We start from the raw sequence: 18,389 nt of genomic DNA, 5'->3' as shown, positions 1-18,389 counted from the left end.
TATCTTAATAAAGATATCTAAAGTAATCTACTGCGTGGTTACTTTACACCTACCCTTCCTGGTGGACTGTGCCGCAAATGGAATTCCTATGAATCCCAGGGGTTCCTTGACTTCGCAGCCAACACCTGCCCCACTATCGACCCTGAATCAGGCATCGACTCTATGGAGGGCAGGATAGCCACCTGGCTGCAATCAGCTAGCAACAGGTTTGCCCCGCTTACTAAATTTGCAAATACCAGACATGGAAATTACCATCGATGGTTCTCCGAGGAACTGAAAGCACTAAAATTGAAGCTACGCCAATTAGAACGCAATTGGAGGCGGGGTTACTCTTATGCGGACCACCTAGTGTTCGTGAGTGCCCGCAAAGATTACAAAAACGCAATCACCAAAGCAAAGGCCTCACATATCTCGGAAAGAATTGACTCAGCCCCCAACAAATCTAAAGAAGTCTTCAAAATTATGAATGACTTTATCAGATCACAGAGCGCTCCCCACTCAGGCCCCAACCCAAGAAACCTGTAATGCGCTAAACACCTTCTTTATCCAGAAAATTGCAGATATTAAGAATGCTATCTCTTCCCCCTTCCCTGCCAGCCCACTAGAATCCCTCTCTCTCAATCCCTGCTCCCTCACCCAGTTCCCAGCCATTACCACCAGTACTCTATCAGAACTTACTACCCACATCAAATCAGGATCTCCTAAGGACTGCTGTCCTCCCCCAGTCCTCAGAGCGATCTTCTCATCCTTACCTGATAGTATTCTTCCCCTCCTGAACGCCTCCCTGAGCACTGGCTCGGTTCCCAGCGCGTTCAAGGAGGCCATACTTGTCCCTCTTTTGAAAAAAACGGGAGCCGATCCCGCTAACCCTGCTAACTACCGGCCCATCTCCCTCCAGTCCTACATCTCTAAACTCCTGTAGGCTCATGTGACCACATGCCTGTCAGCATTTATAGAGAGCTCTGGCTTCTTGGAATCTATCCAAGCTGGCTTCAGGCCAGCGCACTCCACTGAAGCAGTCATCTTGAAAGTCCTTGATACTCTCCGAGAGAATGCTGACAGGGGGTCCCCACAGGCACTGGTCCTCCTGGATCTATTGGCCGCGTTCGACGCGGTGGACCATGACATCCTTCTCCACCGTGTCAGACAGGCTGGCATCCAGGGCCTCGATTCAGAAAAGGGGGTGGTGATGAACAGAGTGTCTGAATTAAGCAGACCACTCTTACCCAGCCCAAAGATCAGGGCTTGATCCATCTCCGTTATTTATCTCACTGCACCATCCCAGCTCAGAACCTGGCTATATGCAAATCAGTCTGTCCCTGGCCCAGTGCATCATGGGAACAGGGCAGACTAAACTACCAAGCCAATTCTTCACCAGAAAGGAGACAAGCTACCGGGGACCGGTTTCTGGCATTTCAGCCGTCTTCGGCCCGGCTTGCTTGAATCCTGATGGTGCAGTGAGAAAGGGACTCATGTCTGAGTATACCCTGCCACACCTATAGTGGCCAAAAACGATTCAGAAAAGGGGGTGGTGATGAACAGAGTGTCTGAATTAAGCAGACCACTCTTACCCAGTCCCAAGATCAGGGCTTGATCCATCACCGTTATTTATCTCACTGCACCATCCCAGCTCAGAACCTGGCTATATGCAAATCAGTCTGTCCCTGGCCCAGTGCATCATGGGAACAGGGCAGACTAAACTACCAAGCCAATTCTTCACCAGAAAGGAGACAAGCTACCGGGGACCGGTTTCTGGCATTTCAGCCGTCTTCGGCCCGGCTTGCTTGAATCCTGATGGTGCAGTGAGTCCAGGGCCTCGCCAGGGAATGGATCAAGTCCTTCCTCTCGGGCAGAGTGCAAAGGGTCCACCTAGGCCCCTTCACAGCAACGCAGATGCCCACCACTTGTGGAGTACCGCAGGGATCCTCCTTTTCACCACTATTGTTTAATTTATACCTCCGGCCGCTAATCCACTCATTGAGAAACTGGAAATGCACTGTCCTCAATTATGCAGATGACATGCAGATCGTCTTCCCCTTAGACACCACTGATGCCGCATCTGATTTTCATATTTACAAAAAGGGGTGGTGAGGGACAGAGTCTCTGAATTAAGCAGAAAGCTCTCACCCAGTCAAAAGATCAGGGCTAGATCCAACACCGTTTTTTAGCTCACTGCACCATCCCAGTTTCAGAACCTGGCTGTATGCAAATTAGTCTGTTCCTGTCCCAGTGCATGATGGGAACAGGACAAACCAAACTACAGAAGCCAATTCTTACACTGGGAAGGAAACAAGCTCCCGGGGACCGGTTTCTGGCATTACAGCCGTCTTCGGCCCGGTTTGCTTGAATCCTGATGGTGCAATGAGCAAGGGTCTCACATCTGAGAATACCCTTCCACGCTTAGGGTGGACAAAAATATTTACAAAAAGGGGTGGTGAGGGACAGAGTCTCTGAATTAAGCAGAAAGCTCTCACCCAGTCAAAAGATCAGGGCTAGATCCAACACCGTTTTTTAGCTCACTGCACCATCCCAGTTTCAGAACCTGGCTGTATGCAAATTAGTCTGTTCCTGTCCCAGTGCATGATGGGAACAGGACAAACCAAACTACAGAAGCCAATTCTTACACTGGGAAGGAAACAAGCTCCCGGGGACCGGTTTCTGGCATTACAGCCGTCTTCGGCCCGGTTTGCTTGAATCCTGATGGTGCAATGAGCAAGGGTCTCACATCTGAGAATACCCTTCCACGCTTAGGGTGGACAAAAATATTTACAAAAAGGGGTGGTGAGGGACAGAGTCTCTGAATTAAGCAGAAAGCTCTCACCCAGTCAAAAGATCAGGGCTAGATCCAACACCGTTTTTTAGCTCACTGCACCATCCCAGTTTCAGAACCTGGCTGTATGCAAATTAGTCTGTTCCTGTCCCAGTGCATGATGGGAACAGGACAAACCAAACTACAGAAGCCAATTCTTACACTGGGAAGGAAACAAGCTCCCGGGGACCGGTTTCTGGCATTACAGCCGTCTTCGGCCCGGTTTGCTTGAATCCTGATGGTGCAATGAGCAAGGGTCTCACATCTGAGAATACCCTTCCACGCTTAGGGTGGACAAAAATATTTACAAAAAGGGGTGGTGAGGGACAGAGTCTCTGAATTAAGCAGAAAGCTCTCACCCAGTCAAAAGATCAGGGCTAGATCCAACACCGTTTTTTAGCTCACTGCACCATCCCAGTTTCAGAACCTGGCTGTATGCAAATTAGTCTGTTCCTGTCCCAGTGCATGATGGGAACAGGACAAACCAAACTACAGAAGCCAATTCTTACACTGGGAAGGAAACAAGCTCCCGGGGACCGGTTTCTGGCATTACAGCCGTCTTCGGCCCGGTTTGCTTGAATCCTGATGGTGCAATGAGCAAGGGTCTCACATCTGAGAATACCCTTCCACGCTTAGGGTGGACAAAAATATTTACAAAAAGGGGTGGTGAGGGACAGAGTCTCTGAATTAAGCAGAAAGCTCTCACCCAGTCAAAAGATCAGGGCTAGATCCAACACCGTTTTTTAGCTCACTGCACCATCCCAGTTTCAGAACCTGGCTGTATGCAAATTAGTCTGTTCCTGTCCCAGTGCATGATGGGAACAGGACAAACCAAACTACAGAAGCCAATTCTTACACTGGGAAGGAAACAAGCTCCCGGGGACCGGTTTCTGGCATTACAGCCGTCTTCGGCCCGGTTTGCTTGAATCCTGATGGTGCAATGAGCAAGGGTCTCACATCTGAGAATACCCTTCCACGCTTAGGGTGGACAAAAATATTTACAAAAAGGGGTGGTGAGGGACAGAGTCTCTGAATTAAGCAGAAAGCTCTCACCCAGTCAAAAGATCAGGGCTAGATCCAACACCGTTTTTTAGCTCACTGCACCATCCCAGTTTCAGAACCTGGCTGTATGCAAATTAGTCTGTTCCTGTCCCAGTGCATGATGGGAACAGGACAAACCAAACTACAGAAGCCAATTCTTACACTGGGAAGGAAACAAGCTCCCGGGGACCGGTTTCTGGCATTACAGCCGTCTTCGGCCCGGTTTGCTTGAATCCTGATGGTGCAATGAGCAAGGGTCTCACATCTGAGAATACCCTTCCACGCATCTGATTTTCAGGCAGTGATGCTCCACATCCAACAATGGATGGTCTCTAACCAGCTCAAATTAAATCCGGAGAAAATAGAACTCATTTTTCCTGGTATCAGCGCGGCTCTCTGGGGCCCACAGTTTTGGCCAAAAGAGGTAGGTACGCCCCCCAGCCCGTCGAGCTCGGTAAAAAGCTTGGGCGTCACCATCGATACCGACCTCTCTCTTAAAACCCATGTCGGAGCTACCATCTCGGCCAGCATGTTCCAGTTAAGAAAAATTCGGAAAATCTCTCACCTACTCTCGCATGATGCACTGGTGCAAATTGTCATTTCCCTTGTTCTCTCCCGTCTCGACTTTTCCAACTCTCTTCACTGGGGCCTACCCAAGTCCCTGCTTCATCGCCTCCAGATGGTGCAGAACCAGGCAGCAAGGCTCATTTATAAAGTCCCAAAATGGCAGTCAGCAAGGCCCCTCCTGTCCAAATTGCACTGGCTGCCTATTGAACAAAGAGCCGCTTTTAAGATCGGCTGCCTAATTTACAAGGCCCGGCAGTGCAAGTGTCCGGCCTTTCTGAAATCTCTTATCACCTCGCACTGTCCAGCCCACAATCTTCGGTCAGCCCATCTTCACCTCCTAACCACCCCGGTGGTTAAACTAAAGAAACTGGGTGGCCGCAGATTCAGCTATCTGGCACCCATACTGTGGAACTCCCTCCCCCAAGGAATCAAGACCTCTGACACCCTACTGAGCTTCAGGAAGAGCTTAAAAACCTGGCTCTTCTCGAACTCCAACTAGCCCTCTGCCATCACCCACTATCATCTTTATCCCAGCACCAGGAAACCTACGGTGTCAGTGCGCTTTATAAGTATAGCTTATTATAACATAACATAGCATGGGCAAATCAAGGAATCTGTTAATAACCTTACATTTGGTCGGGTGCGGGTACCAAACCAATAACCACATTCTCAGGAATCAGGACATAGTACAATGGGTAACATCATTGATAAACTCTGTCACTTCCTCCTAAAATCCCAAAAGGGAAGGACAGGCCCAGACCATATGATACACCTCAGCCCTGACTTTGTCACACCCAGGGCAGTCCGCACTGGCTGTACAGTAAAACCTATTCACACTGCCAGGTGTAAGATACGCCTGGTGAAGGAAATAACAGTTAGTTAACTTAAACTGGGCATTCCCAGACACCTTTGGAACTTGTTCCAGAATTTTTGACCTGTCTGCCTCCTGGATTGGTTCCCTAGATCTTCGTCCCATTTCGACCAGAACCCTGCCTGGGGAGCACCGATATCCGCTCTGAGTGCCCGATAGAAGCACGTGATCACGCTATGAGTACCTGCAGATGTGCAAATAAGATGACAGCTCTGATATTTCTTAATCACTGCTACCACAGCCCTATGCAATAAGAACTGACCCCCAGCACCTCATACTCCAGCCGCAGGTCTGCTAATGGGCGCAGCACCCCTGCACTAAACCGACCGCCCACAGGAGTAATACAAGAGGCCACCCACTCCATCACCCCACACCAATTGCCACTGTGGGGTATCACCTCCAGGCACTGCAACGGTATATCAGGAGAGTATGGGAGCCGTGCACATGTTTGTATCCAACAATGCCTCATACCCATGAGCTCTCCAGGGAAACCAGTTAAACCGGTAGGGATTCAGAAGCAGGTGAAATAACTCCCAGGGCTTGCGAATGAATGGCCCACCTCTCTCCCGGGCGTCTGTCGACTACACGAAAATCCACCCACTGGGTAAACCATTGCATCTGTATCACTGAATAATAAGACAAAAAAATCCTGGGCTGCCAGACCACCCTCCTGTGATTTAGCCATTGCCACTCAACACCGGCCCAACCACATACAAAATCGATCAGCAGTGCCTCAAGAACACTCCGAGGTACAAGAAACAGCAGGACAAAAAAGAAGTAAAGCAGCTGGGGCAGGGCCACCATCTTCCCAATGGCAATACTGCTGGCCACCGAATCAAGCAAGAACTTCCAAAACTCCATTCTAGACTGCATGGCCCAGACAGCCGCTCCCAAATTATCCTCAGAGGTCCTGTGGGTGATGGTAAATTCTGACCCCAAATATTGCAAGCAGGTAGGCTCCCACTTCGATCCCTTCAGGGCTGGGGATGGCTTCAGCCCCACATAAATCAGGAACAGGCCAGACTTCTGCCAATTAATACATAGGCTTAACACTGGCCCAAACGGATCCAGTAAATCAGCTGCTCCAGCCGTGTCTGCGCCCACATTGTTTAAAAACAATGACATATCATCAGCATCTGTGGAATGTGATGACCCGATCCTCGGACCATCAGGCCCTGTAGTAATCTCCAGAACTTGCACTACAAGCCAAAGGCCCACCCGTGACAGAGAAGAGCAATGGGTACAGCGGGCACCCCTGCCGGTACCCCGTCCCACCATGTATTCCCTCAAAATCACACTGCCAGTCTTCCCTTGGGCTGTGGGGTTGGAGTAAAGAAGCTTAGTCCAATTCACAAAGCTGGGCCCCCATCGTATCTTCTCCAGTACTCTATGGAGAAACCATCACTCTAGACTATCAAAGGCCTTCTCTATATCTACCAGCATAACCATTACCAATTCCTTATCATGGGTATCCCCATCAGTGCCAGAAGCCTGCGGATGTTGAGTGCAGTATTGCACCCCAGAATAAATCCTACCTGATCCGTGTGTACCAGCCGAGTCATGTAGGGTAACCGCTGCGTGGTGAGAACACAACTAAGATTTTTATAATGGATATTAATCATCAATAAAGGCCTATAGATTTTCATATCCTGGGGTGAGCAGCCAAGTTTCAATAACAGAATCACCAGCGCCTCAAGTAGAGGCTGGTACACGGCCCCGGTCTCGTGCTGCTTTATAAACCTCCACCAGTTTGGGGGCAAGTACATCTACATATGTGGCATAAAACTCGAACTGGAGTGCATCCGCTCCCAGCACCTTTCCATAGGCCATATTCTTCCCCATAGCTTTGATCTCTAAAAGCATAATATCACTGCCACACAACTCCGTTTCCTCAAGGGTAATAATCATGAGGGCCAGCGGTTCTAGAAAAGTGGCACTCTAATGCAGCGTTTGATATGGGGAACCCGCATATAGGGATGTATAATACTCCCCAAACCTGTCATGTATGTCATCTTTCCCCTTAGATCTACCTCCCCATGCCATCTTAAGTTCCAGGATCATGGAACCTCTCTTGGTAGGGTTAGTGAGTCACGCCAGTAGGACCCAGATTTGTCCCTCCCAGCATATGCCCGGACCATATACTCCTGGTAGTCAAAACTCCAGAGATTTTCAATGTGTCCCGACAGGGTCTCCTTGGACCCCAGGAGTGCCTCCTGAAAAGTAGGGTCATGACCTCTCCACATCACGCAGTACTGCCTCTAGGGCCTCAACTTCCCTCAGCAACGTCTGCTGCTCTCCTACCGCCTCCACAATACAACAACCCCAGATCACCACTTCAAAAGCACCCCAGTCAAGCTGCAGCGTGGCCACCATAGCCACATTAATCTCAAAATACCACATTATTTCCTCCCTAATCAAATGTTGGAATGCGGGGTCCTCTAGTGGCTTGACCTTTAAACACTAAGCAGGGATGCAGGGGGCGCACTACCTCCCAATTCAGGAAGAGCAAGACCAGGTTGTGATTGAAAAGCATCCTAGCCAGATTTTCAACATCCTGCACTGCCACATGCATCTCATGAGTACAAAGGAATGTGTTGAGGTGGTCATGCAACTCGTGTATACCCAAATAGAGTAATCCCTGGTCATCTGGTGGGTGCGCCTCCATGTGTCGACATGTCCTCTCTGGAGCTGGCAGCAAACAAACTTCTGGGCCAGTCTGACAAACATGGAGTCTCGTAAAGGCTGGAGAGACCTATCCGGAGTGGGGTCCACAATACTATTAAAATCTCTGCTGCCATCACGGTTATTAGGTACGTTGGCATGGTGCCCTATCCTTCCTGCTGACATGGTAGTTCCCCTGTACATTGCCTGACATTATATAGTCAGATGTAATTTATGATATAGCTTAAAAGGAACCGTTACTTAAAAAATATTGTGGGGTAATATAAATTAAAGCAAAAAGGAGGATGTTGGGGATGAGATTTTTAGGTAATGTAGCAGAGGCGTTGGATTAGCAGGCGGTGTAGGGCAAAAGGTGTAGTAACAAACAACTGCTGGCAGCAGAGTTCTTTGTCCAGTTCACACTGGTCTTTTCCAGTTCAGTGCATGGAATCAAGTTGATCTAACATCAAGTTTTATCAGCACACTTCTGAGAGGTAATGGAGCAAAGATGTTGCGACCATAATTGTACAGACCCCTCAGGATATAGCGGCATGGATTAGCAAATTTAGCAGCACTAACATGGAAATTTAGCGGCACGAATATGGAAATTTAGAGGCATTTTCGCTGCACTTTATTTTACTCATAATCATTCATTCTCAGCCTTAAATCAATGGAAACTGGTTTTGCAGAGTAGTCCGCTTTGAAATAGGCAACTTGGGATATGGAACAGAGGAAGCAGCCCACAGCACAGATGAAGGCTGTTATCCCTTGGAAATGCAATCCTCCATTTGCTTTAGTATAGGTTCTGAGATGGCCTGGTAGCATCCCATAGGAAATGACATTGCAGAACCTACCTTAGAGAAATTGAATATTTGCCTAAGATCACACAATGTGCCATGTTACAGCCAGCTCGGGAAGCCAAGGTCAGGCAGCCCAGACCAGGGCCTTTGTTGGACCCTTTATCTCTGTTCCCATGATCCCCCTCGGTGTCCCTTCTCTTGTCTCGTGGGTTGCGCTCTTGGGGGCCGAGTGAAGGGGCAGTTGTGAGGGCCTGTGACCGACTGGGAGCGGCCCTCGTTGAATTTACAAAGCGCTGGGAGCAATGAACTGCTCGTGCCCCAATTCCATATGAAAAAGCATCCTCTGGGCAGGCCTCTGCTAAGAAATCACTGGCATGGTCCCGGTGGCACAGAAGCAACAGGTTTAATGCGCTGGAGCAAAGTTCCTGCAAACTACGTTATCCGTTTGTAAGCGCAACGAAGCGAACAAAGGCATCGGAGATGCCCATTAGGTAGCTCTGTCCGAGCCTAAAACCTCAACACAGATGCACGACTCAAACCAACAATAAATAAAGAATTTAGCAACTACACAAAAGTATTTAAAAACAGTAAAACTGCACAAGCTAATTGAACACTTTCAAAGGGTTGAACATACAATAGGCGCAATGAGAAAAAATAGATAAATAAATAAATTGTTTATTCAAGAATGGATACACATCCCCAGCTAATTCGACTAGGATTAAACTATTTTGGATAATCTGGAATAAACTACCCAAACCATTTGAGGGGAAAAGAAACTAATCGCCACGGTAAAAATAAAAATAAAAAAAACAGAACTCTATACTCAGAATGTCTCCCTGGGTGACATCAAACATGTGTTCTAGATGAAGTAGTTCCCAGCAGTTTTACTTTTACCCCAGAATCCGAGGCTAATATTCACAACAAACGAAATTAACCTGGATTCCAGACTGTCTATATGATGTATCTCGGGAACTGCCTGGTCTACATGAAGAGAAAGGATGCACCAGTACTCAAGGGGTGTTTGGTTTTGTCATTGGTATTCCTTCAATTTTGCGGGCACTTTTGTAAAAATAACGGAATTTTTTCCAAAAGTGCCGATTTCGCTGGCACTTTTGTAAAAATCGCTGCATTTTTACAAGAGTGCTGATTTCGCGGCAAACCGCGAAATCGCGAAATCCTGGAGGGTCTGATTGTAGAGCTGTTACAGTGACACCATTCTGTCTCTTGAAGGGAGATCTTCATCCACTGCAGGGGCCTGTGTCCGACCTCATGGTCACAGGTTCAAATCCCGGTGGGTCCACTCAGCCTTTCATCCATCTGAGGACGACAAAATGAGTACCACTGAGCTGGGTAACAATAAACATCTGTTATTCAGCGCCAAGAAACCCCATCTGGGGTGAACGTTAGTCAATTGCTGGGACAAGAGGCAGTAGAACTGTGCTTTTTTTTCTAAAAAGTAGCCTCATCAGTCAGCAGATTCCCACAGCAAGATTTGATAGAAAGCAATGAATAGATCACCTTGAACTTTGCGTTGTGGTGAAGACAAGGGGCCTCATTTATGAGTCTGTGCGTCACTTTTACGCCGCCGGTGCGTCACTTTTTGTGACGCACCAGTGGCGTAAAAAATGAACCTTGTTGCTCCATATTTAGAAAGTGACGCATCTAGGTAGATGCGTCACTTTGTAAACCCCTGTGCGACATTATACCTGCGCCAGGTATAATGTATGCAAGGGGGGCGTATTGACGCAAGAAAGGGTCATGGAAGGGACGCAGTGAAATAGATTTCACTGCGCCACTTCTAGGACTCAAATGCGTCAAAATCGTGCGCCTGCCTCACAGCAGGCGTAAGACTGACGCAGGCCCTTTCACATGGGGCTTGCCCCATGTGAAAGGACACATTGCTGGAGTTGCGTCACTTTTGTGACACACTCCAGCAATGCGTTACTTTTGCGCCTACAGATACGTCAGAAATACTGACGTATCTGTAACTCCTTGCGACATGATACGTCATACTGTAAATATGACGCATCATTTGTGTCGCAAGGAGGTCGCAATGAAAAGTGACGCATCACTGTTTTCACGCAGCGATGCGTCACTTTTCATAAATGAGGCCCAAGATCTTCACTCATGGGAAGGTCTCACAATGCACATATTGATACCCCTGTTACTGTCTTCCTTTCACTGAGAAAAACTTCATAGTGATGGGTGGAGTTCTTAAATTAATCCATAATTGATTTGGGTTGAATTTCAGTCTATCATTTTGTTGCTTGCTGTGCCATTACAGGGGCAATACTTACGGATGTCGGCCTGTGTTTTTTGGTCATGCTCTAATAGGAGTAGTCCTGCTCTACCCTTCTAACTGGGAGCGCAGGCAGCTCTGACATGGTTCAGTTTTATTGTGACTCGTTAGGATAGTGTGGTTGTAGGACCCATAGAGAGTCACGGTAACCCTGTTTGGGCATACCCGATGCACCCAAGAACTTACACAGTGAAATAAAATACCCACAAATGATGTGATGTATCAATGACATAAGACCATATTACTCCCAGTGCCAAGTGTTATTTCAAGGGGCTTGTACATGATGATTTTAAGACTCTGTATGTCTGGTAGATGGGTGCGGGGACCAATGAACAAGAGAGACAAGGTCACTTACCTTCCTCTGCTTCTCCCGCAGGAATTGGAGATCAGTGTCTCTAAACTACAGACCATTCTCAACGATGCTGTGAGGAATAGTAAGTATGAAGCCCTGCAGCTTTGCTGAGGTCAGCCCCTCTCCCTGAGTATCTAACGCATGCAGAAAAGCATCAGGTAGCTATAGACCCGGGGAGGCTGTGAGAAGAAGGCTCAGACCTGTGCAGCTCTCTGTAGTTCCCAAGCTGCATCTGTACTTTATAAGTTCCTGTACATGACACATGGTGGTGTGGGAAGAGAGAATTCGACATGCGATGGATGGCAAATATTGTTAAGTGGACAATGAGGCAGGGGGCATAAGTGATGTGACATCACAAGGCAGTGAGTGGAATATACTATGTGCATATGTAGGGGTCGTAATAGGCGATGGGATGCATTATCCCTTTGGGGGAATGTATTGTATACAAGGATGTGAAGATAAGCCCCACACATCAGAGAGGCTGAAAAGAGAGTATTTGACTCTCAGTAGATGGGAAGAGCAGGTTCAGACATGGGTCTGGGTGTACAGAAGGGAAGTTGAGCAGAGCATGGGTGTGATGAGAATGTCCCCATGGCAAACTACAAAAATTACATTTTAAATGTGTATTAAACATTGATGTAATTGAAGTCTGCGTTTATCCAATGGCCAATCCTTGCTTGTGTGTTATTCGCAAGACAGTCTAAATAAAATATATGTCTGTGCCTTCCCTTTCTATCCCCTGAATACCCAGACACCTCTCTGTTCCCCTGAAGACTTCATGTCCTCAGGATCTTTCGCTGCCTTTTTGCCATTTGTGTCAACCCTGGGTATTCTTCCATTGGTTCCTCTTGTGCAGTTCTTTGACCCTTAGCAATTTGAGTATAGTGCGAACTGGCTGGTGTGAGGGTAAGGTTTGCAGAACTTGCACTAACACCGACATTTGCCCCCTAGACAAGGACCTGAAGACAGATGGCTTCAGCATGGAATCTTGCCGCCAGATTGTCAACCTGCTGGATGTATCCTTTAATTTATTTGTAGTTTTTGATATTGTGTGAATAATGACCATAAGTGGGGTGTACGAGAACAAAGCGTAAAATACAGTTATAGAAGACGAGCCATGATTATGAATCATGAACAAGAGAAAGAGCAGTCCTGGTCCATCTCAAGATGAACATAGTCAAGGTAAGATTTGAAGAAAAGAACTTATGTAAATGGAATAGTATCATCCTCCCACTTCTTTCACTTGTTCCTGTAACAGGGTTGCTAGTCTGCACGTGCAATGGCTCTGCAGCATTTTTCTGTTTGGGTTTTGTCTCCACCTCCTCCTGAGGCGCTTCTACACCACTTTGTGAGACTTCTGGGACTTAGACAGCTGGAGAACTCTGGTGCATGACACCCCTTTCTGGGGACAGGCATCGGTGGTTGCAAACTTACTTCAGACATCACAACTTCTTCTAGCAAGCACCCTCTCTCTTTGGGTATGGGAGGCATGTTCCCAGTTAGGCAGCCCTCTACAGTTGACAGCGGTGTTGGTGATCGGGATCACTTGATATGGTCTTTTCGACCTTGGCTCCTAGCACGACTTCCAAACATGTCTCTTCACTAGAACCCAGTCTCCAGGAATAGGGTCATGGCATTGCTCTTAATGCGGAAGGGCAGTTGCAGCTCCAACCTGGTGAGAAACATAATGTACTACAACAGCCATTCCTTTGCAGTAGTCGAGATTCATGGCATATGTGATATTTACATGCACATTTTCAGGCAGTCTCACAGCACGTCCCATGAGTATTTTATACTGTGATAATCCTGTTCTTCTGTCAGGGGTACTTTGGTGACTCATCAATACCAAAGGCAAGGTATCTGACCATGTTAACCCCTTCGGAGCTGATGGCGAGCTGGGCTCGTCATCGCGTAGCCCGCTCGCACGCTGATGCCGAGCCCAGCTCGTCACGCAAAGTGCGATTTTCGAATTCTCAGCGCGCGAGCGGAATTCCGCTAGCGCGCATGAGGTTAAAGAAGTCACTGCACACACTTTTGCTAAACAAGACTTGTGTCCCGTTAATCTGGTCAATAGTACCCAAAGCGTCTGGACTGTAGCTACAATGTGATCGTTATTCTACTTGTAGTGCCACACATAGCATTCTAAGCACCTGGTTATGAAAATGAGTCCCTTGGTCTCACTCCAGAGAGACCGGAAAGACGAACCATAAAATGAATTCCAGCAATAATAGCAGTTTGGCTACAGTGAGACTGTCATTCCTTCGTGTTGGATAGGATTCTACCCTTCCGGAGAAAATGCACACTATGACCCGGACATATCTCAGCCCAGGACCAACAGGCATCTCGAAGAAGTTCATCTGCATTCTGTTAAAGCGTCCTCTTGATCTTCCTATGTGACTCATGGATACTTGTGTTCTTCTCCCTACATTCCTTTATTGTCAGATCGCACATCTATGGCTCAAATCCTGAGCCATAAACCTAAGTCAGGATTGGACTAATTCTGTTTGAACAATCTAACCATGGTATCTCTCTCTATGTGTGCGGGGCCATAAAAATGTCTAATCATTGGGAAAAGCAAACTATCAGGCAACAGGTCTTCCATCAGCTGCGAACCAGATCTCATTTGCATTTTTGATACATCCTACTCTGACCCATCCTTGTTGTTCAGCTGCTGAACATTTCTCCTGTAATCTCTTACCTTCCTCCTAAGTATCAGCCACAGACAACAGCACAGCAAAGTTAGTGTCCTCATCAGATTCATTTGTAGACTTCCCAATAAATGTGCATGGCACGGAGGCATAATACAGAGCAACCTATTACCATCACCAGAAGTTGCATAATCATTTCCACTCCCCTAACAGGTGCATCATGTATTCTCCATTTTGAATAACCTGACCTAAAAACTAAAAAAAAAGCACTGGCAACAATTCCCTAGCAGCACTGGTGACGTGCTGCAGCGGTCTTGCCTACTCACAGTCTCCTGAGGTTCTCGCAGAAGATGGAGCTCGCCATATGATTACAAGGAATTTAAAGAACAGACACCAAACTTTGGGGCACCAGTGACTGTGTAGATATACTCTCCCAACAATTCTCTCCTTTGTCATATGAATAGACCGAAATTAACTATAGTCAGGGCCACTGGAATTATGCGACTCTGCTGCCGTAGAGTTTTCTTAAATGTAAGCATTTATTTGTAACATTGGCCACATATCCATCATCTGCTGCATAATTTGTAGATTTTCCGAAAAAACTATTTCAAATGGATCAAAAGTTGCTTGAAAGGCAGTGACATGTTGCTTGCCTTAAGGGTGAGTAGCCACGCTTTACAAACTCCTGATTGATTGATTGCTGCACAGTGGAAGGCCATTTGCAAAGGTTTACTGGTAACCTTCCAGCTGCTTTTTGCTGCAGTTGCATTTAAACTAGTACTGATTATTTATTTATTATTTATGCATTTTTATATTTACAATAGAGCCAGTTACATTACATAAGTACTTCAGAGTACATGAATAGCATAAAAGATACAAACAGATAAACTCTAAACTCACATAAGAATGGTAGTAAGTACATACGTCTACTACAGATACAAGTTGGAGTTGCATATATACAAGTTGCAAATTCACTCAAGATAACATATTAAGAAAGGTAAAAGCGAATTGAGTTGGGCATATATATATATATATATATATTCACTGAAAAAACCATAGGTTTCACACCAGTTATAGTTAGGTGGAAATTTTACTCGCATAAAACCATTGAAATTCCCACGTTATAGTTAGTTGGACTCACTATAACTTGCGCGTGCAATGCACTGCTGATGACGTCACATATTACATCACTCATGACATGGTCAGTGACATCACTCATGACATCACTGATGACATCTCAAATGACATCACTGATGACAACATCCTTGTGACAAAGTGGCAGACCTCCTATCAGCATAAAATAACCTTTGACACACACATTCAAAAATAGAAACTAACATTTTCTTAAAAAAGGAGAAACCAATACCAATTACAACAACTTATTAGGTAATTCCAACATCTACCTACACATCCACTCATTCACCAACAGTTCTATATAGTCACTCATGCATGTACTTACTCATCATATGTACTCATACACCTATACATCCTGTTACACACTAATACTCATCCATATAGTTAATCACACACAAATTCACACATGCAAATAAACCATCAAAAAACCATTTACTTGATTATACTGCTATATACACACCACTACACATACTTCTAGAGAAACGGAAACATATTTACTCTCTTAAACAATCAATTATAAAAACACATACTCACTACCCCACCCATACACACAATCATCCACCCATACAGTCTTGCACACATGCTGTCTTCAAAATACATACAAATAGTGAGTCACTCATTCATGCATCTGTGCTCTAAGTAATATCTCCCACCGAACCATACAGACACTGATACTGATACTCAAAAAAAACAACTAATAACCCATATACACACTCATGTAGCTACTCACCAACCCATGCAGCCACTTATACACAAAGTGAGACACAGATACAGATATTTAAATATTTAAACATTACTCGCTAATATATGTATTCACTAAGATACATTTAATAAGTCAGTTAACCAATCAATTTTACACAAAAAAACATCCATTTAGACATTTATTTACCCATTTATTCTTCCATCAACCTTTAGATATACATATATAAAAAATATTTATTTTTCAGAAAGATACACATTCACTGGATGATGTCATCAGTGATGTCATTTGAGATGTCATCAGTGATGTCATGAGTGATGTCACTGACCATGTCATGAGTGATATAATATGTGACGTCATCAGCAGTGCATTGCACGCGCAAGTTATAGTGAGTCCAACTAACTATAACGTGGGAATTTCAATGGTTTTATGCGAGTAAAATTTCCACCTAACTATAACTGGTGTGAAACCTATGGTTTTTTCAGTGAATATATATATATATATATATATATATATATATATATATATATATATATATATATTATTCTATGGGAAAATGAAACCCCTCATTTTGTTCCTTTTCAAATTAAATGTATTAAGTGTTACCACTTTATTCCAATCAAGATGACTTCAGGTGTGCCATACTTTTGTCATAAGTAAGACTGTTAGCGTTCTAGTTGTTCTTTAGAGCACTCTGGGACATTCTGTCATTGGGCTATAGTTGGGCTACATCTGGCTGATATTTGGGCTACATTTGGGTTCTTTTGTCTCTGGTGGCCATCTTGGGAGACTGCATATCAGAATTGTTTTAATGAAATATAAGAGGATTTGAGAAGTCACTCAAAATGTGCCCTAATTTTTCTTTCTTCAGCATTAATCATAATTTCTCTGTCATTGGGCCATAGTTGGGCTACATCTGGCTGATATTTGGGCTACATTTGGTTTTTTTTGTCTCTGGTGGCCATCTTTGGGCTACATTGGGCTACATTGGGCTACATTTGGGCTCTAACATATATATAGCCCAATGTAGCCCAATATGTATTTTTTTAAAGTTAATTTTCGTAAAAACCACTGGAGCACATATCTTGAGACATAGCAAAGGCACATCGGGCTACCAGTCCCTACAATTTTGCCAAGTTTGGTGGAAATCCATTCAGCCGTTCGGGCTAAAAGTGAGGTCGACCGCCCTATGGAAATTAACATGGGGAAAACACGTTTTAGGACCCCCCTTTTATCTCGGCCCCCGCTTGACGAATCCCCCCGAAACTTTCAGGGAAGGACTGGAGTTCCGCGGGGCAAATTTGAGGAAATTTTCAGGCAGATTCGTCAACCGGCGCCAAAGTTATTCACAATAGAATTTTGAGATTTTGAATTGAAAAAAATCCTAACTATAACTACCTACTGGCGACCGCCAGTAGGTTATATATATATATATATGTACACATTTGATATTTACACAGCATGATCTACTTGCTATTGCTGGGGTGTTGGTGTTGAGATGAATATTTCTTTCTAGACAGTATTATTGTGTAAAAAATGACAACATAATAATTTAATACAATCCACATTACACTGCATTATTTAGTGAATCCTGCTGTATAATTTGCTCCTCTCCCACTGCATATTTCTAGTTGCCTTGATTATAATGCTGCTGCTACTCCTTGGGTTCCATAATGCGTACTGAACTAATAATATAATATACTGGTCTAATGCACTTGCTGCAGAGATGCTCCTACAGTCGGCGTTTCACAAGTTCAAATCTTGCTACTCAGCCTTTCATTTCTGGAAAAAGAGTGCGACAGTGTAGGAAATCTGCCTTTTTTGCATGGGCACCCTTGATTTATTTGCCTTTTTCTGGAGACTATTTTGCTGTTTTTTTTAACTCTATACACTCTGCCTCTGCTAAGCTGAAATAAAGTACCTGTGATCCCCCTTTAAATAAAGCTAAATTGATTTATTACTAATTGACACATTTAACTTGCCTATCTGTCCCTACTATATGGACTTTAAAATGCAACTAGGGCTGGAAGTTAAATGCCTTTGTAGACTACAGCATCTATTGTGCGATCCACGGAGTGGGCCTACAAAACATGGCTTCAGGCCTACCATTTAAACCTGACTGCTGCAGTGCAAAGCCTTCAATGCAACCTGTTAAAATAACCTTTTTTTGACAAGCAAAGACCTCCCTTTTAAATATGAAAAAGTGACTCCTTGTAGGTCTTGTTGCCTACAAGGTAGGTAGCATGGTATATTGAAAGCAGAACCCTTAAACATTTATGTCACCATTTCCCTACAGAGACATGACTCCAAAAGCTGTCTTCACTCTGGGAGATCGGGATGTTTTATACAGAAAACCGGGGTAGAAATTATAATAATCACACTGCTATCTTTGGATTGGTGACAAGCAAAGAAAATAATGGACATATCATTTTTAAAAGTTATTAAAACTCCAATTTAATTGAAGTTGGCTTTTTTATAAAGGAAAAGTTAGTTATGGAAAGTTACAT

The 18,389-nt window shown here is 45.0% G+C and overlaps 1 protein-coding gene across 1 annotated transcript in view; it reads left to right on the top strand.

Moving 5' to 3' along the window:
* The window catches only part of LOC147706795 (calpain-1 catalytic subunit-like), a 590,138-nt gene that overhangs the window by 519,668 nt on the left and 52,081 nt on the right, over positions 1 to 18,389 (top strand). Inside the window, exons 14-15 of the mRNA XM_086925927.1 lie at positions 11,425 to 11,482; positions 12,352 to 12,416. Coding sequence (XP_086782053.1) covers positions 11,425 to 11,482; positions 12,352 to 12,416 — 123 coding nt within the window. The remainder of the gene's footprint in view (positions 1 to 11,424; positions 11,483 to 12,351; positions 12,417 to 18,389) is intronic.

Source organism: Lissotriton vulgaris, chromosome 6 (assembly GCF_964263255.1).
Source record: "Lissotriton vulgaris chromosome 6, aLisVul1.2, whole genome shotgun sequence".
Taxonomy (NCBI): Eukaryota; Metazoa; Chordata; class Amphibia; order Caudata; family Salamandridae; genus Lissotriton; species Lissotriton vulgaris.
Note: the sequence above shows the minus strand (reverse complement) of the source record. Positions and strands in the feature narration are given on the sequence as shown.